Raw genomic sequence first — 21,612 nt, 5'->3', positions numbered from 1 at the left:
ACAAGCAGCAGCAATTTGGGTGTGTTTATGGAAACTAATGAAGGGATGAGTTCAAAAAGGAGCGGCTTTGACAGAGGGCCACAAATTGTTTTCCTCTCAGAAGCAGTGTATTATGATGAAAGCAGGATTGGAGGAAGCAGCTTTGGAGAACGGTAGGATCAGGCCTGTGTCCCCCTCCTTTGGCACCACTACTCTGGGAAGGCACCAGCACAGGGAACAAGTTGTAGTGGGTCACAAAGACACTGCAAGCTGCAACTCAAGCCCTCCTGAACTCCATAAAAAGGCAGTTTGGGACCACAACTAGCACAATTAGCTAATTTATCTAAGTTCTTTAAATCATATGGGCTTGAAAATGAGTGCAGATGAGGGCTAAACCCATGAGCTGGACATCCCAACCCAGGAGCAGGGATACAGCTCCCGTGCTGCAGTCACCAGCCTCTTGACACAGTCAAAACAGGATCTCCAGTGAATCAACCCCGGCTGCCTTTATCATGACAGGCCCAGAGCATCCTCCACATACCTGGAAGTTTCAGTCCCATGATCTCTCACCCTTCCTCCTTTGCTGGCTCAGTCACCCTTGGAAGGACAGAGGAGACAGAGAAGCTAACCAGGAACCACCCCTGTGCCTGGCTCAGGTCATTAACCGCTTCTTTCCAAGACTTTGTTTACGCCATTCCTAGGATGGGGCAAGAGATCTGGCAGTCAGCTACGTGAGACCTTCATACTCTGGCAGGACATGGGATTTTTACAATCCCACACTGAATAAATCCCCCACTGCCCCAGCCAGAACCCAGCAGTCAGCATGGGGAAGGAGAGGGCAGGACACCCACAGCCTCGCATTAGTCATCAGACCAATTCCCAGCCTTAATTCCGTGGGTTTAGAGGGTCAGGTTTGGAGTCAGCATGTTGACTAAGCAGCTTTTTTTCTAAACCTCCTCCTTGACACAGCTGGATATTCAAGTGTGGGTGACTGTTAACCAAGCCCACAGCATTTGCAGCGTGGGTTTTAGGTTGCAATCCCAACCCTCACCCTCTTTGCAAGCACAGAACAGCTCCCAGCAAGAAAACAAGGCTCATTTATACTGCTACATTTTTATTAAAGTAACAAAAGCATACGGTCTGTCAAAGGATCTGTACATTCTGTATATAAAAACACTACTATACAATTAGTAACCATCCACTCCCTCCTCCAAGTGTAGCTTACAAACTTTCTACCATTTTCACCAAATACAAAAAGCAGGTCCCGTTCAACAGTCCAGCTTGTCAAAAAACAAAAGTGACAGGAAACCCCTCAAATACACTGTCTGAAAACACACACCATGGGGCTCTGATCAGGCTTGTAGGCAGAAGGCAACAGAGCACACTAATTCACAGCTTTTACATGGAACCAGCTATAAGAGAGAAATGGATTATACCCAAGTCTGGTTGGTTTTGAAGGGGGGAAAAAAAAAGACCTTTAACATCAGACTCCTCCACACCAGGGACAAAAAAGAATGAGACTTGGCTATTTTGGTTCTGGAAGTGGGGGCACGTTAAGAGCAATTATAGTGTGTTCCTTTGGTGTGGGCTGTTGTTCCTGAAATCTTTCCTGATAAGAGGAAGGGAACAGAGTAAAAAGGGGGTGGGGTGAGGGGTGGGTGTGTAAATCTTAAGACTGCTTTAATTGTGACAAGTTATAACCCAAGGAAGGACCAGCCTCAGGAAACTCCACATCCAGCCAAGGAGCCCAGCAAAGCAAACACTGCTCATCCTGGATGCAGTTCTTATCATGGGCTTTCCACATAAGTAGGTTAAGGGAGGACTCCAAAAAGCACCGAGATCCCTTTTCCTTGAAAAAGGAATCTGGTTTTTTGGAAGTTCCCCAGTACTCCCCTCTTGGTGATGTCACCTATTGCACAAGTTCACCAAGGGAAAAGCCCCAGTGCTTCATTTCAGCTTCTGCTTCGCTGACATGAGAAATTCAAGTGATGCAGAGGGAAGTGATGCAACTTCAGAGCCACTGCTATTACTGTTCAAGGACAAACAACTCACCACTTGACATTTTAAAAGGATTTTTGAATTGAGGCTAGTTTCCCAGTTCTGGAATTTATTATTTGAAGCTTACAAAACTCTGAACTTTTTCCACATGAGTAGTCAGAGCTCAGGAGCTCTGCTGAAATTTTGTTTTCATCTATTAGAAAAAACAAAACAAGCTACAAACTGTGGCAGATGGGAAGCTTCCTTCCTCTCCCAGCACACCCAAGATTTGGAAATATATTGCACAAATGTCTGAGAACTTGATTCATCAAAGATTGAGCAAGAACGACTCCGGTTATGCCAGACAGCTGCCAGGTCAGAAAAGAGGAAGGTAAAATAAAGTGTGCTGAGAGACAAACCTGGGGAAGTTTTAATTACAAACCACTGTGTCAATGCCCTGCTTTTCCAATCACTTCTCCCAGGATCACTAGAGGAGCACCAGCTGGTTAGTAAAAAGGCCACGGACACACAACATCCTGGTAAAGGCTCATTCTGAACAGGCAGGTCAAGTTCTTGGGGCAGCAGTTTCAGCTCCCAGCCTATTTGTAGTCAGAGCAGTTTAAGGGCCAAATCCTGAACCACCCTCAGGCAAAGTCTCCCTAAATACAAGTACCACTGGGACTCCAAGAAGAGTTTTGCTTGAACAGACAAAGCACAGGATCAAGCATTAGTTGTGCAAAACAGTTATGTACCAAGAGATCAGAACCAAACGATGCCCCTTACCAAGGTATCAGTGAAGTCAAGTCTCAGGGACAGCCACATGCTGACCACCCAAAGGAGGAAGAGAGGGAAGAAGTGCTGTGACTTTAAAAGCAACATTAGGACACCAAAGCATCTGAGGATCCCAAACAGAGGGAAGAGACTCTCAATACTTCCAATTTTGAGATAGGGCAAAGGGGGTTCTTCTCACACACCAAACTCTAGGGCATAAGGCAAGTTGCTTCAGCTCTCCTGGAGAAGTGACACAGCAAGTCATCAGCACTGGATTAAGCCAACTTCCACAAGCAAGAGGCCGACTCCACTCTTGGGAGCACAAAGAGGCCACACAAGAGCAGATCATGGGCTGATGTCTTATCCCCAAAGAGCAGAAAGGCTTCGTAATTCACAGCAGTTCAGTGCTGGGTTCAGGGTCTGGAGCTCAGTGCACATCCCTGGTGATCACCAGGTACTGGGGAGCACCAGGAACAACCACAGCACTCCAGTGCCACCACAGTGGCTGCAATAGTCATCTTTGGGACCTCCTCTGCACAGTCTGACCCCCAATGCATCTCTGCCTTGCTCCACTTCACAGGACACCAAGATCTACATGACCCCTTCAGTCCAGCAGCAGACAGGAGAGTTGGAGGGGGTTGCAGAAAGGCCATGCTTCCCCTTGCTTTGTGCTGGGAGTGGGGCAGAGCAGAGCTGCAACATGGAGTGCATCCAGAGATGTGCAAAAGCAAAGGTGAAGGATCCCAGAGTCCCCAGCCCTGAGGCAAGGTTCTCTCAAACACTATATCCAGGCCCCAGGGAGATCAGACCAGCTGGAGAGTGAAGAAATTAGTGGAGGAAAGACAGCAACTCCTTCATCCCTTCTCCAACAGAACTGCAATACTTGGCAATACAGCAATACTGTTGGGTACCAGGATGGTGACAAGGTGACACAGACATCTCCCACCACCAAACCACACTTCCCAGCCTGGCTCTTCCCCCTCTTCCTCCATTCCAAGCTGCCCAAGTAAGCAAGCCAGCCCAAAATTGCCATCCAACACTAATTAGGTAGATATCGGCTTCATAATAAAAACTCATAAGCTTGCAACAGCTTTAAAAAAGGCACCTAGACCACCACTTCTGCTCAAAGTGGTGTCCAACATTTTAATTTTGGATTTTCTTGGATTTTTTTAAAAAATATAAATAGATCTTCATCTTAAAAATAGATCCTCAGGTGAGGTATACAGTAGCCTGTGTCTTGGCAGTGTAAGGACAAGAGGAGTATTTAGCTGGAGACAGTCATGATGTAGTTTTTGGAAGGACTGGTGCGACCTAACATCATCTGGTTCTTACAGGTAAGCATCCCATAGGAGCTCACAGGTTTTGTGGCAGTTGCTTCGTACAAGACACAGATGGAGCCGTCCTCCCCGATGCGGTAGGAGACCTCGTAGGGATCCACCCAGAGGGTGAGCTCACTGGGCAGGAGCTGGTAGAGCTGTGGGAGGCTGAGTCCGATCTGGCTCGCTGCCTTGCAGATAATGGGGTCCATTTTGTGATTGATCCGGATGCAGCGGTACCCGGAGCCTTTGAACGGCTTCTCAGGAAACCAGTGGTGCTTGTAGTGCTCTGCAAGGGAAGCGAGAAGGGAAGAGTGGTGGGTGAGCAGGCGTGCGGCAGCTGTGGAGGTCTGTGTCCTGCTGCAGTCCCGAGGGGGTCCCACACCTCGCTGTAGGCGGGGGAACAGAGCCCTCCTTTGGCTGCCTCCACCAGACGGAGGCTCCGGAGCCCAGTGCTCAACTATCCAGCTGCTGCTTGCTCCAGGGAGGAGAAGCACAGCTCTTCAGGTCCTAGAAACCTCAGCCAGGATGGTGCCACGGGGGCTGCAGTGCTGGGACCCAAACACCTTCTTGCCCTGACCACTGGGGTGGCCGGGGAAGATACCGTATCACCACCGACAAAGCAGCGGTCAGGGAGTAACATCCAAGTCATTCTCTAAGTTCAGAGGCACTTCATTACCCCTTATCTCAGCAGAGAGAAACAAACTATCCCTTCTGAGCGCTGATAACAAGGCTGGGAGGACACCCTTGAACCACCCAGTTAGGGCTGAGCCCCAGACAAAGGGAGGGGGGCACCAAGCTCCACTGACACAGGGGCTGAGCACTTCTTGCCAGGGGACAGGGCACACAGAGAAGCTTTAGATGGTTCGTATCAAGCCCCAGGAAGAAGGGCTTCAAGCAGATGGGCTGCACAAAGCCCTCAGAGACCAGGCAGGGGATCTGCTCCCTGTCTGAGCTGAGACAACAGTTTGCCCAGGACCCCACAGGGACACAAGCAAGTGTCCAGGGAGGCACACAGGGGTCTGCCAGTCCCTAGCGGGCACCCAAAGGCAGAAACGGGTATCCAGCACCAAGGATGACACAGCTGGGCACCAGGAAAGGACACAGATAGGTGCCCAAGCCAAGAGGACACCGCTGGGCACCCACAGAAGGACACCAGGTCCTGGGAGTTAACACAGGGAAGCACACCAGTGCACACCTAGTCCCGATGGGGAGCAGAAGGACAGGCGGAGACTTTTCTCACCTCGGACCATCCTCCCTACAAAGCCAACCTCTCCCCCAGCCCCTCGCCTCACCTGCCAGCGCCTCCCGCAGCGCCCCGCTGAAAACCTGCAGCTGCTGCTCGCTGACACAGCCCCGCGTCCGCAACAGGCTGGAGACGAAGCCGACGGCGGCGGCGATCTCGGGCACCATGTCGGGCCGGGAGCCGCCGCGGCGAGAGCTCTGTCGCTGGCTCATGGCGAGAGGTGGGAACCGAGGGGGTGGGAACCGGGGCGGGAACCGCGCGGCTGCAGCGCCGGGACCGCCGGGACGCGGGTCTGCGCCGGGGGCTCCGGCTGCCGCTTAAATAGGGGAGCGCGGGGAGGCGTCATCGGCCGGGCGGCCGCCATTGGCTGAGCGGGCGGTGTATGCAAATGACGTCTGGCCCCCCGCGGAAGGAGTGACGTCACCGCCGCGATGACACGCGCGGCGCGGGGCGAGTTACGGGAGCGGTATTTTGGGGGTGGTCGGGGAGGAGGGGGAGGAGGATGGGGAGGAGGAGGAGGAGGAGGGGGAGGATGGGGCCGCAGCTCGGCCCGCCCCTGCTCTCCGCACCCCCCTGCTCCACGGCACCCGTGGGCTGCGGGTGTCGGGGGGGTGGGGTGGGTCGCGGGTTCCCACGGGAGGTGGCGGTCCTTGGGACGGGAGGACAGAGCAAGGGCTTCTCGGGACGTCCTGAGGGGTACAAACCCCTCCAGATCGCGGATCGGCGCGGGGAAGCTGATGTCGGGGTCCCGCGGCTGCTCCCGGGTCCACGGAACCGCAAGCGGCTCAAGGAACCCGGCGGGCCCCCCGCTCCCGGGGGTTCTGCCGGGGCACCGGCCCAGCACGGGCACTGGCTGCTCCAGCAGCGGGGGAGCTGCGTTCCTGCTGACCCGGAGTGACTCGGATCAGTCACCCGTCACCCATCCCTGCTGTCTGGCCCTTCCTGTCCTGCCTTCAGTACAGGGTGGGATCTGGCCCCCTACACAGGGGGTCCCCACTCCCCAGCAGGTTTCCATCACCACATTTCCTTCCTTGAGACACATTCACAGATCATTGTTCCCTGGACAGGGCCAAATTGTTTCCAGAGATCCCTGAAGCGTGTAGGGAGAATGTGCCTGCGCTGTCCCAGACAGGTGAGGAGTACACGGCCATAACCACTTCTGTCTCACTGCCTGAGGAGCATTTGAGGTGAGGAATGAGGGCAGAAACCCCAGGCCCCAGTGCTTCCCTCCAGCCAAAAGCCAGGCTGGAGGAATAGCGGGATCCAGGAGGAGGTGGCAGCAGCGCAGAGGACGTGCTCGATCACAGAGCAAGTAAAGCAAGCCAAGGCAAGCATGGAGCAGAACCAAGCGTCCTCAGTTGCCTCCGTCCAGCCCAGCAGGAGGGCAGAGAAGAACCAGTGTGAGCAGCACACGGCCCTGATGGTTGGGGAGATGTGAGCAGCACCTTAAAGCCACTACAAAACAGGGAGCTGCACCAGCTGGCCCAGCTGCCAGCCACACTGCCCAGGATAAAGGCACTCGCCCAGCTTCTGCTGAAACTGGCCCGAAGCTAAAGCAACAGTAGGAGGCCAAGCTCTTTTCTTGCCTTTGCTTTGATCAACCATGAGAGAGTTAGTATCAAAACAGGATGGGATTTCTGAATTAATATTCCTTGGCAGAGAACCGGGGTTGTTTCAAGCCATTGTCTCACAGCCCCAGATGCCTCCCTTGGCTTGCACCAGGGGAGGATCTGAAGCCACAGCTCTAATGTGATCCCCAGCAAAAACACGTTCTCCTCCTATGGCCTAGGCCTCATTTGGCATCTCCACAACCAGTGGGTGCAGCTGGAAAAAGCCGAGGCAGGGAATTGGCTCATCTGGGTTTGCCTGTGCCCGAGGAGCAGCCCCGCGGAGGCTGCGCCGCCGCCGGTTCCCACAGAGCCGCTCCCGTCCTGCGGCCGCGGCGCTCCCTGATAAGGAGGAGCTGCTCCTGCCAGCACAGCTCCACCTCACCACGGCTCTTACCAAACCTCTCAAGAGTCCTGTCCCACTTGGGTAAAGGGCAGCCAGAGCACCGGCCTGCCTGTCCCCCTCAAAAGACGGGCTTTTCGCACGGCGGGGCAGGGGGAGGCTTCCCAGCACCCCTTTATACAGCAGGTCTGAAAACTCCAATTATTTCCCATGACTCAAGGGTGTAATAGGATTTTTTGAGGCCTTTCGCTTCCAGACTCTGCAGCTCATTTCATTTGCACCTCTGTCATTCCTATGTGCACACACTATAGAAGGGATTTCACGCCTTCTGAAGCACGAGACGTGGCTGTGTGGCAATGCGTAACCAACAAGCCAGAGCAGAGAGGAAGAAAATAGCTTTTGAAATCGTAGAAGAGCTGGATATAACAGATACTGCCCAAGCAGAGGGCTGCACTGACCCCATTTTGTGTTCTGTGCAGCTTAGAAGAAAAGCGCTTTGGGCAGCAGGCACACAAGTAGGGTCAAGCCAGCAAGACGACAGAGCCAAGGGGTCTCTGAGTCCTCCCCACTCCATCTGCCACTCCATTCATCCACAGAGCACAAGGAATCAAGCAAATCTCTTGCTATAAACCAGATCTGCCTTTGTAAGCTTTGAAATAAACCCAAGGATTAAAGTCTAAGGACTTTTTGTTGTTGTTGTTTTGTGGTGCATTATTTTATTTTTTTTTTAAGTCAGCAACACACATGAAAGAGCACAGGGGTGCATGTGAAACCCAGAGCACAGCACAATGCAGGGGGAGGTGATTTCTACTGGAGCAGCAGCCGGAGGCCCCTGGAAGAGGCTGTGTAAACACACAGAGCAAGCTTGTCCACACAGCTTCATCACTTCAAAGAGGCCGGTGCTGTCAGCCAGCAGACACGCTCACCACGCGTGGGTACAGTCAGCAGCAGCAAATTAGGAAGCAAGCAAATCCATCCTGCTAGAATATGTATCAGTAAAAGCCAAAATAAATTTAAAAAAAAAAAAAAAAAAAGCCAAACTCTTTAACTTTTCTACTGTAATAAAGCACAGGAGGCCTGAGCAGAGCTCACAGAGAAGAAGGTTTGGTTCCCCCATCCAACAGAAGGACTTTAAAAAGTACTCAGATTATATCATCCAGTCCTGACTCACTGGACAATATTTGTAGCAAGAGGTCTTCTGTCCTCCAGTCTGCCAAAAATAGCCCTAATAGCAAGTGCAGGTTTATTTGCCATTAAGGCTAACAGTGTTCCTTAAGTGCTGCTGATGATCTAACCTTGGCAAGCAGGTTCCCCTGGTCCCCCCTGCTCCACAAGGGGATGAAGTAAGTGGTGGCACCATTCTCCAAATTCTGATCCTCCATTTATTCTTAATCATCATGATTCTAAAAGGCTCCCATTGTGAAGCTTAAGGCCTTTGTCTGGTGTGTGTTCATATGGTCTGACACAGGCCCTGGTCCCCAAAATCAGATTGTCTTCATTAAGCTCTTCCAATAAGAGATTTCCTGTGGAGCTCAAGGATCTCTAAGCGGGTTATGTGCCCTTAATTTCTGGCCCTGTTACAAGCAGTCTGCAGGCTTAAAGACAGGGCATAAGACTTAATACGTGCTTTCAAATTGCTTTGAGGAGCTACAGAGTAAACGAACAATTAGAAAATAAAATTCATCTTAAAAAGAGAAGTCAGAGATGGTTTTAAGGCTGTTCTGACTAGATTAGTTTCCGCCCTGCGTTTAGCTGGAAATTGCTGAGAGCATTTAGATTTCAATTAAAAAAAACACCCCAAAAAACAATAAACCTCTCCATAGCAATGGGCCAGACTAGATTTGTAACTGGTTTGACAGGAATTAGAAGTTCAGATAGGCTTTCAAACACTCTGGCCCTCTTTATCCAAATGAGGTTCAAAACCAGTTAAGCTGGAAATTTTACAATAAAAGGGGAACGTTTGGCTTTCAATCATGGGTTAAAACTCAGCATGGACAGACCAAGCTGCTCACAGGGACTTATGCTTTTCAAGAGTCAGCAACTCAGGGTGTTTTATGTACACCTAAGAGGCAACTGTTCCCACGCTACAGTTTGGCTTGTTAGGGTTTTGGGGGTGACGAAACCTTTTTTAGTCTGCTGGGCTGAAGTTCATAAGGCATGAGACACAAAAAGCATTTTAAGCTGTCCTCGAATACCATTAGAGTCAGCTGCCAGTCAAGCAGCCACAGTGTAAATCTGCACCCCCTGCTACCAGCAGCAAAATAGTCACACAGAGTTAACATTCAAATCCTCCCGATTAGAGGGTCCCACAGATTGCTAAATTAGCTGTCACTTCTCCCCAGTGGGTCCCTTCCCAATCACCCTAGCATTTGAGAAGGATTTGAAGGTTATCTCTGTAGATTTGGGAAGCCAAGGGCTGGTTTTCTTTACGTTAAGGAGAGAAAAAAAAGTCTCTGGGAACAGTTCTGAACTGTAAAAATAATAGATGTATTGGGAGGGTTCAAATCTCATTATCTGGCTCTGCTGGAGAAGGCATAGACAGTTGTGACAGCAGTGCCAGCAGCCACCTGGTTGCTAACACCAGTTAAACACAATTACTGGGAATTTAAGGGGAAAAAAAAAAAAAACCCAGGGGTAAGCTGGGCTAGTACATTTAATCACAACTGTAATTGGTAACCCAGGTCTGACCCCGGGAACAGGCCTAGCAGGCAGGGTAAACAATAAGGCAAGAGTCTAAAGCCCAGCCTACACTTACAACTAATAAGTCCTTTCAAAACACACAGTTGTGAAATGAGACTCTGACTGAACCGTGTGAAATGCAACTGGGGGGAGAGGGAGGACACGGACAGAAAACAAAGCCCTTTTAACCTGTTGGCTGCTCGAGCAGCCCATGATTCACCGCACGGATCGATTCCCGGCAGCCTAGACCACTGGCAGGACCAGCAGGAGACACCTTCTAGGTGGGCCCAGCTCCTGGAAGCTTCTCCCGTGTGACTCCCTGGCACTGGGCTTTGCTAGGCACCTCGACACCTATTTTGGTGCCTGAATGTCTTTCATCAGCCTGGTCCTTTGTTCGGTCTGTGTCCCCTGTAACCTGACTCCCCACCCAGCTCCCAGTGCCTTGGGATTTGTGGACAGGACATGTCAGGACACATTTTGGGCATGTCTGGGCAGTTTCCTTTGTAGACTATCAGGAACCTTTAAACTTTCCCCTCTGCTTCTGAACGGATTTGTATGTGGACTGAGAGGTGGGTGCTCTTCCCAACAGCCCTTGAACGTGGCAGCTTTTGTAGCTGAAGCCCCGAGCTTCAACAAGGGACCACGTAGTTCCTAGGAGCCATTTTTCACAGAACGACCTCCCTCTGATCCACTTTCCTCACTGCATGTCATGTTTCCTCATGGAAAACAAGTTATCTGACCCACTGCGAATGTCACATCTGTTCACAAGTATTTTGGGATGCAAACATTGTTGGACTCAGGGGAGTCGCAAGCACAAAGAGTTGTTTTTTCTTCAAACTCCTTAGGACTTTGGACCTAGATTTCCAATGGTGCTAAGCACTCACTGGCTCCAGCTGCCTTCAGTGCACTCTGGGGTTTTCTCCTCAGCCTTACTAACTTCTTGCTGAACCCATGGTGACCAGCATCTTGTGTAAGAAGACATTTGTTTCAAGCTCAATATTATCGGCAGGAGACAAAGCCTCAGCCTACACTTCCTCCTGAAGCTGTCTCGTTGGGGGAAGATGTGTAGATGACCTCACACTGATTTCAGAGATGGTTTGCATTTAGTTATTGTTTTTTTCCACATCCTCTCTGCAGGATGTAACTGCCTCTGCCTACCCCTGTTCCTGTCGAACAAAGCTTGAGAGAGTAGAAAGGGGACAATAGAAAAGGTCCAGCTCACCAAGGCAACAGGCCCAGAGCAGTGTGGGGATGGAGGTGTTTGCACAGTTGGGTCCAGAGAAAATTGTCAGCTGTAAAGCCTGGAACAGGCTTGTTAGTTTATGAGATAAAGAGTCCAGAGCCCTGTCTCTATCTCAGAAATGGAACAAGGAGCAGCAGGACTCTGGGAGTGAGACACAGCAGTAAGACGTGCCCCTGGACAGCCCCTTGTCCTGCTCCAGCCCTTCTGCCCTTCACCAGCCCTTGGCGATGAAATCTTCCCCCAGCCCTTGTCTCCAGCACAAGGTAAACAGCACGTGTGAGACACAGATGTGCCCAAATTGCCCCTTGTAATTCTCCCTTATCACAGCACCCTGGGGTGTGTCTGCTGACCCAGGCTCTGCTCTTTTTCAAGGAAGTCCCAGAATAAATACTGGCTCCAGTCAAAACACGAGTTCCCTCCCCACAACTGGCAACAGGTAAACCCACCACTAACTCTGGTGGCAAACCCACCAATAGCACAGGACACCTGAGCCAAGTCCTCCTCAGCACCAGACAGGAACAACCCCATGAGCTGAGGAGTTATGGTCTAAAGTGGGAGATAGAACAACCAGGACAGCAGGAAACTTGAGTCTCAGAGATGCTGTGACTTGTTCCAAGCCACAAAGCAGAGGCAAGATCCAGGGCCCTTCCCCTGAGCTGCGCTGCAGCTGGGCAGGGTGAGGGGCCAGCATTCCTCCCCCCACCCAGAGCTTGTCAGACTTCCCTCTTTGGGTCCATCTCACACCTTTCCTTCTAAGGGAGCCTGGAGGGTTATATATAGGGATTTCACACTATAGCCATGCTACAAAAAAAAAGGATTTTTCTTTTCTTAGAAACGAGAAGTTAAAAAAAAATCCCAACGCAACCCTTTGGCTGAAGCCACAAGGCAGGATTTTTTAGGTGGTGAGAATGTGACTTGTCTGCCAAACTCCAGCTCAGGCAGGGAGCAATGTTGTGACGATCTGCCAAGGCAGCACTTTTGCCCAAATCTGCCTTTATTGCTTATAAAGCAGCAATGCAGGGCCCCGTGGGTTGCAGTGCCACAGCAACCAAGTCATCGGCAAAAAAACAAGGCAAGAGCACCAAGGCCACTGCTGCTGTAGCAGCTGGGAAGTGAATTTACTGACCCTGTTCAGAGCTGCCTGACATCTCAGCACTGAGTGGGGATCTCTGCTGGGCCTGAATGTGTTTTTTGAAAGCCTGAGAAGAGCAGCTGATTTACCCACACGTTAGAGGAGAAGAGCAGGAGATGGTTACAGATCAAAGCAATTTCTATTGTGGCATCAGAGACCTGAGCTACCACCACAGTGTCCCTTGCTGGAGGGTTTTATAGGACATACAGTGGCTAACAGAAAATGGGATCTTTCTGGGAAGTTCTGTTCTTTCCCACAAGGCTGAAGTGATCGAGCCAGCCCCATCCAGGCTTCAAAGGCTCAGTGCAGCAGGTGCTCCTTGACAAAAGACAAGACAAGAATCTCTAGGACTTCTAGATTTCATCCTGCTCCAGCACTGTTACATCATGCTCAGTCTAGTTTATGGCAAGTTGACCTGGTTAAGGCTAAATCCAGAATCTCATTACCAGCACAGGCTGTGGATCTGGCCATAGGGATCCAGCCTCCCTACCAGCCCTCTCCTTGGTCCCCAGCTCAACTCCAAAGGATGGATTATGTCAGGCACAATCTCTAGCTGCTATACTGACAAAGCTCTGCCCCATCCATCCCTCCCCCTGTGGCCTCTGTATGTCCAGACTGCAAATCCACAGGGGGGCTTTTGTCTTTCAGCCAGCGAGAGCTGCAACGTGTGGATGGTCCAGGCTGCAGCGTGGGAGAGGAGGGACACTGGGAGAAGATCCTTGGGGTTCTTCTCAGGCTACACCCACAAATATGAAAGAAGCCATTGCTTCCCAGAGCCCAGCAAACCTCCCAACCCCTGCAAACATCAATTAGTGCACAAAGAAGGCCCAGATAAAGCAGGGCAACACCCTACAAGAGCTTAGGTCTGGGTGGTGCCCTTTCCCAAGAGGCAGGCTGATCCCTGCTTGGAGTGATACCTCCTGGGTAGCAGGTGGACTCTGCAGGACTGCTCTAGGCTGTTCCCAAGGATTCCTTGCCCTCCCTGGCTAAGCTGGCTACTTGGTTTTTGGTGGGGTGCTGCACCTGGGCAGGGGGAGGCAGGCATGGGCTGTACCACACACATCCACCCTCCGGTGCTTTGCAAACCTCCTCACCATCCACAATTTCACAGCTTCTTTGTAGCTGCCACCAAAGGCCAGTTGAGCATCAGAGCACAGACAGACTCAATAGCAGCATTCACACCTGTGCCTCCCGTCTTGCAGACTCCAGCAGAGGAAGCAGATGAGGTTTCCTCCACTCTGCCTGTCACAGAAGTCCTACAGAAAGTTTTGTTCTCCAAGCAAGTCAGGGAGACCAGAGCCCAGCAGATTTCTGGCTTCAGAGCTGGGTCTCACCCTGCACTGCCAGGGTGTGTGCAACCAGGCAGGGAGGGAGGGAGCTGGTCAGTTATTAAAGTAGGGGTCATTTGCTCAAAAATCTGGGTTTAGGCATGGCTTTGGATTGCACACAGAGTTCATCTGGGTTTGGATCCCAAATTTCAGGTTAGAGCCACATGTATTACTCACAGAAGCAGCACATAAGTGCTCTGTTCATGTACTCTGCATTTCAGCAACAGCCAAGGCTTTAGCAGAGGCTCTGGGGGGATTTTTTCACTCATATTTAGAGGAATTAAGGGAGTCGTGATTTTATCTGTGTACATTTGAGGAGAGGAGCTGGGGGTTGGATTCCTGAGCCTTTTTCAGGTCAGACCTTTGACGCCCTCATCTATTGCTCAATTTCTGCTCAGGACTTCGGCCTCGCTTTACAAAAACCCAGGAGCTTCATGGAGAAGCTGTGTTTGGAATGAAACAGGCAATTTTAAACCTGCTTCAGCTAAACTTAATTTCAGTATCCTGGAAATAGTCTCCAGCCCTGACGTGTGGCTGGAGATGTGATCACACAGGGATGTGATGGCCAAAGACCAGGCTCCCAGGACCCTGCTAGAGCACGGGTGATCCTGAGAGACCAGCATCCTGGCCCAGGCTGCTTCAGTCCACCCTTGCTGACCAGTGCTCCCCAAAGCTCCTTGGACTGATTGTCCTCCACATGCTCATCACCACCTCACACTATAATTAATGCTTTTGGGAGCCCAGTTGTACCCCAGCCCTGCCCCACCCCACCCACCAGTAATGGCAGGGATGGTCCCACTCCCACCCCAGACAGCTATGTCCCTGTCTCCCATCAGCAAAGCCATCTGAGATCTCTCAGCACCTCTGGAATTTGAGCAGGGACCAAGAAACAATCATGGGGGCTAAGACATGGCAAGAACGACTGGAAACCCAGCACGTGGACACTGTTCCCTGCGGGGTGACAGAGGAAAAGGTTGTGCAAAGGAAGCACTGAAGATCTGTGACAGCCACAGTGTGTGGGAGGATGGAGAGCGGGGTGAGCAGTGTCACCAGGGGAACAGCTATTGAGTTGTAAAAGAAACAACATGCAGCTCACTTGCTGGCCTAATTCCCCTTTTGGGCACAGCAGCTCCAAGGAAGACCTACCCTCAGAGCTGGGCTCTCAAGAGAGGCTTTGGCAGAAGGGCTTTGCAGCCACGTTTCTTAGAAAACAAAAGGTTTGGAAAAACAATAATAACCCACTTTCCCCTTCCTGTGCTGGGCCTTGGCTGAGGCTGTGCTGAGTGAATTATTCACTGGGCTCTGTCAGGAAACCTTCCTCACGGATGGGAAAGCACAGCCCAATCTGTCAGCAGCCCAGACAGCAGAACAGGCAGGGGAAGGGGACTGAGGTGCCAGGCAGGGATTGGAGCCCCACTGAGAGCAGCACATGTCCTGCTGATTCCCTTCACAGCCTGGGTACTGTGGGCTCAGCAACACACTCATCCCTCCCATAGGTGTTTTGGATATAGCTATCCCCCCAAACTAGCCACAAAGTTGGGTGCTATTTCTTCTCCCCTACTTCCCAGAAGGTAAACTGAATCACAGGAAGCAGAATGGGATACCTGAGGCAGGCCAGCAGTTTGTGATGGAGCCAGGAATTGACCTGAGGTGTCCCCCTGAAACTCAAATTCCTAACCACCAGCTCATCCATCTTTTGCTCACAGCATCCCCAGCAACTCCAGTACCAGATAAACCCAGTTTGCTGTGTCAGAGCTGGGCAGAGGCACAGCAGCTCTATAGCCAAGATCTTCTGCTGACATTCTAGCTGTTAGTTCACCCTGACCAGACTCAGATCTGGATGTGAAATCTTGTTAAAGGGCTGCCCTAAACAGTGTCTTGGATCACCAGCAATTGGGACATCTGGATCTCAGCACTGCAGATGTTATGGCAGCATAAAACAAGAGCTGTAGCTCACATGCTTCTGCAACCTCCACTGTGGGACTCTGTGAACATCTACCAGGGTCTTCTATTTCAATGCAGCCTGTTGGAGGCTCTCAGAATCCAAAACTGCATCCCTGCTGCCCATCTTAGGGTGTGAAGCCAGGTTGAAATCCCTTACTGCCCAGTTCTGCTGTGTGTTCCTCCCTGCTGGCCTGAGAAGCAGCTGAACAAGCACAGTTGGGTTGATGCTGCTGCTGGCACCCGCCTGCTCTGTGTTTGCAAAAGCAACTCCCTTTTCCTCAGTACGTGCCTCAGTTTCCTGATGGAGTCTCCTGGAGGCTCACTTCCCATTATGAAAGCACCTGGAGGCTTGTGAACCTGAAAGTTGCATTTCTAATGAGTGGGAAGAGCTGGGAGCGCAGCTGAGAGGCAACCCCCTGCTAGGAAGAGGATGGATGCTGTGAAGGTCTCCTCACAGAAAACACTGTGTGAGAGGGGAAGGGAGGGGAAAATCACCTTCCTGTTTCCTCCTAGCAACAAGCCATATGAAAACACAAGGCCCGGGGCTGTTTTCTCACAGTCCCTGCAGAGGGGCCACTCTCAGCCTGGATCACAGGCCCTTGCTTCGGAAACAACCCTTGGGAGCAGGCAAACATTCCCATGTGCCCCATAAATCCTGGCTGACAGGGCTCCAGGGAGCTCCAGACCCTCCTGTGCCTGCAGCTCTCCCCGTGATAACCATTTCAGATTTGCCTCACGTACTTTGCCTCACTGCCCTTGAAATCTGCAGAGGTTGGAAGAGTAAACAGACCTTAAAAGGGTCTCAAATTCCTGCTTTCCACTCCCTGATTCTCAAGAGTACTCCTGAGTGAAGCAACTTTTGCAGAGCCCAGGCAGCTGAAGGTCCTTTTTACCATACAAAGCAGCTAATAATAACTATGCACCCTTCACCCTGCCTGCTCCAGAGCCCAGGAGGGCCCTTGCTTGGCAATTGTACACATTTGTCTGCCATAAATGGCTGTTTTCCCTCTTTTTTACCAAGACCACATTGTGCTGAAACTCTTCTGTTCCACCATCAGGAATTCCAGCTCAAAGTTGCCAGCTTTTGAGATCTCATCACAAGTCTTCTCATGTTTGAAGCTTTTCTTTCCCTCCTGCAAGGGGTGAGCTCTTAATTAAAATTTCTAAGAAGAAAACTGAAAACATGAACTGGCTCTGCAGGTCTATGTTAAGGTCTGAAACACAGCACTCAGCTGAAAGAAGCAGAGAAAAAGAATAAAGGATAAAATCACATTTCAGTTTGGGATGTTGATGTGTGTTTTAGGGTCGGGAGAGGGCAGAAGACCCACTGGGATTATAAACCTTTTAGAAGCTACCAAAAAAAATGAAATTCACTGAGTTTCTTGGAGCTCTCTTGGATGGATGTCAGTGCAGCAGAACACGAGGCCTGGTGAGCCAGGGGAGTGGGGTGTTGCAGCACCAAAGGTTGTTACTCTCCTCTCCTCCCAGAGCTGCTTTCACAGAGCTCGCTCACCTTTAAGGAATTTATTTCACATCAGCACCATTTAATTGGGAAGATTTCTCAGAACCAGACTGGAATTTCTCCTCCAAAAGCAAGAGAGGAAGAAAGCAAGCAAGTGAGCCTCTGCCTCGAGCAACCCACGCTCCCCTGCAGAGACACAGCTCTCAAAATCAAGCCCTTCTTCTGAATCTGGGTCACCCACATCCAGAGTCTGAGTTTCAGTCTGCTTCAGAACAAAAACAAGATATGAAACTCCTTTTTTTTTTCTTTTTTTGCTAGAAAGAAGAAGAAGAGAGAAAGAATCCTTCTCCAGCCAGCTGTTTCTCAGCAAGAGTAGAGCAACAATGTCCACTTCAAAGATGTCACCTAAGACACACCTAAGCTAAGCGCTTTAAGACATGTGAGGAGGTAAATAATTTGAAGGGCCACCTTGGGCCCTGTAAGTGCCCCTGGGTATGCTAAAAATTGGCCACAATTACTCTGTGGGGTGCTTACCTTACCTAATTGTCTTAATTATATAGGTCTGCCTAATTACACTTTATGCAGCCTTAACTATGCAAAGAAAGGCATCACACACGGGACAGAGAAGACTCTGACCACATCTTGACCAAGATGAGAAAAACAGAAGTGCTCCTGATGGACCCACTTTGTGTCTTGCTCTGTGACCCTGCTGAACAGGTTTTCCACCCCTGCTCGATAAGATTAGGGACCTGGGTGTGAACCTCCCTCATGGCAACACCCTCCTTCACCCGGCGGGAGCGCTGGGAGGGCCGGGACTCAGGCTGGGCTGGAGGGTAAAGGGACTTTCCAGCCCACAATGGCAGCACTGTAATTGTCCTTCATTTTGGGTTGTTTATTCAAGGGTAGAAAGCTGTTCTCAGATTAACTATCTCCTCCTCGTAGCTCTGTCACCTTGGTAGCCTGGTTGTTGGTGGGTTTTTTTTTAATTCCCCTTTTATTTATTTATTTATTTTGAACTGCCACGTAGGCGCAGAGCGGAGCCTTATCTCACTGCCACCCACACGAAAGGAGGAACTTTGCAGCACGCAGCCACGTCAGAGCTGCAGGGAAGGCAGAGAAGGCAAAGCCTTGCCAGGCAGGTAGGACATGTGTGCTGGGGAAAGGTGCCCTGCTATGGATCTTGTGTCTCGCTTCGGGTTTTCCCAGAAGCTGAGGAGCAGTCAGGTGGGGATTTGACTTATGCCTATCTCAAAAACTTGTAAACTGTCCAAATTTCCAAATACATGCACATATATATAACCTACTCTGAATAACAAGCCACTTTAAGCCTCCTCTGATCCAGGGGTGTTTTGTTCCATCTTTTCCAGGTACTTGAAAGCCCCCGGATTAAAGCTGGAGGTACAGAGTGGTTCTGCTTTGGTACTCAAGTTCTCTTTCTCCACAAGCACAGCCTTTTTGAACCCCCAAAAGTGCCCCAGTTCAGGTGCTGCCTCAGAACATGATACTGCTACGTTTTGTGGAAGGCAAATGGACTGTTTCCATTTCAAAAGCACAGTGATAGAGCTGCACTAGAGAAGCTGGAATGGGGGAGTGCAGTCAGAGAAGAAAATCTAAATATAACTCAGGAAAAGCATTCCACCCCAATTAATTATCAGCAGCGAAATAACATTTTTAAAAGAGAAAGGAAAATATTGTGCTGAGCTCAGAAAAAGAGGGAGATCTGCCAGTCCTGGAGTGTGTTTATCCTGGGCATTGTTGAATCTCTTGGTGCTGAATTCCTGACAGAGCCCAGCTGTTCCTGAGCCTCAGCCTTCCTCTCTGCTCACACCAACAGACTTTGCTCTAGTCTGCACCCAAAAAAGGACTGCGTTTCCCTTCCCGGCCGTGCCTGACGTGGCCTGCTCTGCAGACGTCAGCAGGATCAGCTCCTCAGCAGGAAGCTGGCAAGAGCTTCTCAAAAACATGTGACGTAGGAGACAGCCACACAGCCCAGTTAAACCCCCCACACTGCACTGAGGGCAGAGCTGAGCAGGGATGTGGAGCAGGGCCACGCTTCCAAAGAAGGAAAACCCACATGCTGCTTCCCTGGGTCACAAAAGCACCGTAGCAGCCTCTGGAGCCTGCTGTGTGGCTGCCAGGAATGGCAGGGGTTGTGGTGTTGTGGTGGGCACTGGCAGATGTTAAAGTTTTCGTAGAGATTGGCAGGACTACAAAAGGCTCTCGGTGAGCAGCTCGTTCAGGGTGCCTGGATGCTTGGAAGAGGGGCTGCATCCAGCCTGGAAGTGAGGAAGGAAAGGAAGAGTGTCTCGGGTCTGTGCAGAGGGGTGGCTGTGTCCCAGCTATGGATGGGACCAGGCTGTGTTCATTTCCTTGAGGGTGAAGGAAAGGGGCAGCAAAATGAGGAGAAGCCCCTTCACAGCCCCTCCCTTTGCCTGATCAATGAGAAGAAACGATTGCTGGCTCAAGATACTTTTACCCAGACACTTCTACTTCCGCTTCCTCCTCCACCCCCGAGACAAACCTGGCAGCTTTGCAAGGCTCTCTCTGCCCTAGATCAGCCCCAGGAGAGTCCCCATGCTGAAAGATATGAATACAAGATTAAATTCAGTATAATGCCCTTACTCCAACTTCCCCACTCCCACGCCCCACGGAGCAGGCTGCCCAGCAATGCAAGTGCTGAGCAGAAATGTATTCACACGCTGGAAACCTTGTGCTTCCTTCCCTGCAGCATGTCCCTGAGTGAAGTAACTAATTGGTAGCTTCTTTGATGAATTTCACTTTTCCTGCTTTCAAGTTAGCCACAGTCCTCAGCCTACCTGGGTTTTCTCTCATGTCTGCAATATTCAGAATGATTTGCTGAATCTGCTCTGAGTGAGCAGCACAGAATGAGGCTTGAGAAATTCAGTTTGTCTTTAGAAATGCTGGGGCAGACAGGGGCTTGCACTGGGTGCTTCTTTTCCTGGACTGAAGTACAACTTCTACGTTGTAAGCACAAGCTGAGAGCACAGCAAGCTGGAAGCACAGCACCCTGGTGAGGCACTGGACACACAGATCTGTACAAACCACACCAGATCTCTGCTTCTCAGCATCAGCCCAAACAGCAGAGCACAAAGTAAAGCTAGCACAGTAAAGCTAGCACAGCCTTGCAACTGAGCTGAAGCTCTCAGCAGTGAAATAATCAGGCTGACAGCCCACCCCATCCGAGGGGAAAAGTTACTAATGCAAATGTTTGATCGGAGAGATTGGGACAGGTCTGCACGGGGGACGGGAGCAGGCTTGTGTGTTGAGTACACCAGCGCCTTGGAAGGTGGAGAGCCCGTCATCCCATCATCTCCCACCACCGGGACCCGTGCAGGCAGTGGGGACCTGATGTGCAGCCCCCCCTGCTGCCGGCTGGGACGCGATGTGCAGCCCCCCCTTGCTGCCGGCTGGGACCCGATGTGCAGCCCCCCGTGCAGGCCATTGGGACCCGATGTGCAGCCCCCCGTGCTGCCGGCTGGGACGCGATGTGCAGCCCCCCGTGCAGGCCATTGGGACCCGATGTGCAGCCCCCCGTGCCCGCCCCGGGCAGGGGTCTCCAGGCTCCGCCCGCGGGGCCGGGGCTGGTGGCGCCCCCCTGTGGCTGCGCGCGGGAGTTACCGGGAAGGGACCCGCGCTGCCGGTGCCACCGAGACCCCTCTGAGCTCCCGAGCCCCGAGAAGTTCCTTCACAGCTCAGAACCTCTCTCGCCTGGGTTGCTGAGGGAGCAGGGGAGTCACTGCTCCCCCTTTTGTGGCCCCTGAGAAGCGATTACCTGCCAACCCTCACCCCAGACCTTGAGATACACTTAAAAAGTTGTCAAAGCCTTGACTTCCTTCCTGAGACTCCTTGGTTTCCGTAGAGATTTTTAGGCAAGGTTTTGTTCCTCTTTTGGTGCTAATGGCCGTGGAGGGAACGGGGTACCTTGGCAAAGGATCTTGTGCTGCCCCAGAGCTGGAAACCTTGAGTGGGAAAATGGATGGAGTCACTGGGGGAGATGAAACCTCATCCTAGCAAGATTCTGAAACAAAACTGTGTCAAAACGAGGACAGTTACTGATGAAGCGTGAGGACAAAGATACTGTTGCTGCCTCGAATTAAGGACACGTTTCACCCTGATCAGAAGGCCAAACAGGGGGGGGTCAGACTGACTGTTGAGCTATTTTAAGAGCTTGAGGTCAAAGGGCAGCTAGAGCTGCTGCTTAATGTTTTATTTAAAGGCTATTTGGTTGCTAGAACTTCTAGGGCCCAAAATGCTATTGAATTATTTTAAAGCCTTCACCATGCTAATGCAGCAAGGACCATCGTGGACGTGAGCTAGAGGAGCATGTACCCTTCTGGGGTGGGTGACAGACAATTTTAGACACTTACATTCAATGGCAGTTGGAGGAGCAAGACCAGCTCCTCCCTGGCACGCAGACACCAGCCTGGCTTGTCTCAGCAACAGTTGCTTCAATACTCTCTTGTTCTGTCCTGTAAATGTTTAATGGGAAGCTTATCTCTCTTACCTATACAGATGGCTCAGGTTATTGAGCTTGTGAACAGGGATTAATTGGAAATGAGCAGAT

The 21,612-nt window shown here is 51.1% G+C and overlaps 1 protein-coding gene across 1 annotated transcript; it reads right to left on the bottom strand.

Annotated features, from left to right (window-relative positions):
* Positions 1-1,076: 1,076 nt before the first annotated feature.
* BTG2 (BTG anti-proliferation factor 2) lies at positions 1,077-5,565 on the bottom strand. Its single transcript, XM_051638971.1, has 2 exons — positions 5,339-5,565; positions 1,077-4,332 (listed from the first exon to the last, which is right to left on the bottom strand). Exons 1-2 carry the CDS (start codon positions 5,499-5,501, stop codon positions 3,992-3,994), a joined length of 504 nt encoding a protein of 167 aa, XP_051494931.1. The 5' UTR covers positions 5,502-5,565; the 3' UTR covers positions 1,077-3,991.
* Between the last annotated feature and the right edge of the window lie 16,047 nt (positions 5,566-21,612).

This window comes from Apus apus, chromosome 23 (genome assembly GCF_020740795.1).
Source record: "Apus apus isolate bApuApu2 chromosome 23, bApuApu2.pri.cur, whole genome shotgun sequence".
Taxonomy (NCBI): domain Eukaryota; kingdom Metazoa; phylum Chordata; class Aves; order Apodiformes; family Apodidae; genus Apus; species Apus apus.
This window is presented reverse-complemented; position numbering and strand designations above follow the sequence as displayed.

Bases quoted from the DNA above. Each gene is read 5' to 3' on its own strand.
- BTG2 (XM_051638971.1), bottom strand. From the start codon at position 5,501: ATGAGCCAGCGACAGAGCTCTCGCCGCGGCGGCTCCCGGCCCGACATG. The intron at 4,333-5,338 runs GTGAGGCGAGGG...CTTCCCTTGCAG, and splicing joins GCTGCGGGAGGCGCTGGCAG to AGCACTACAAGCACCACTGG.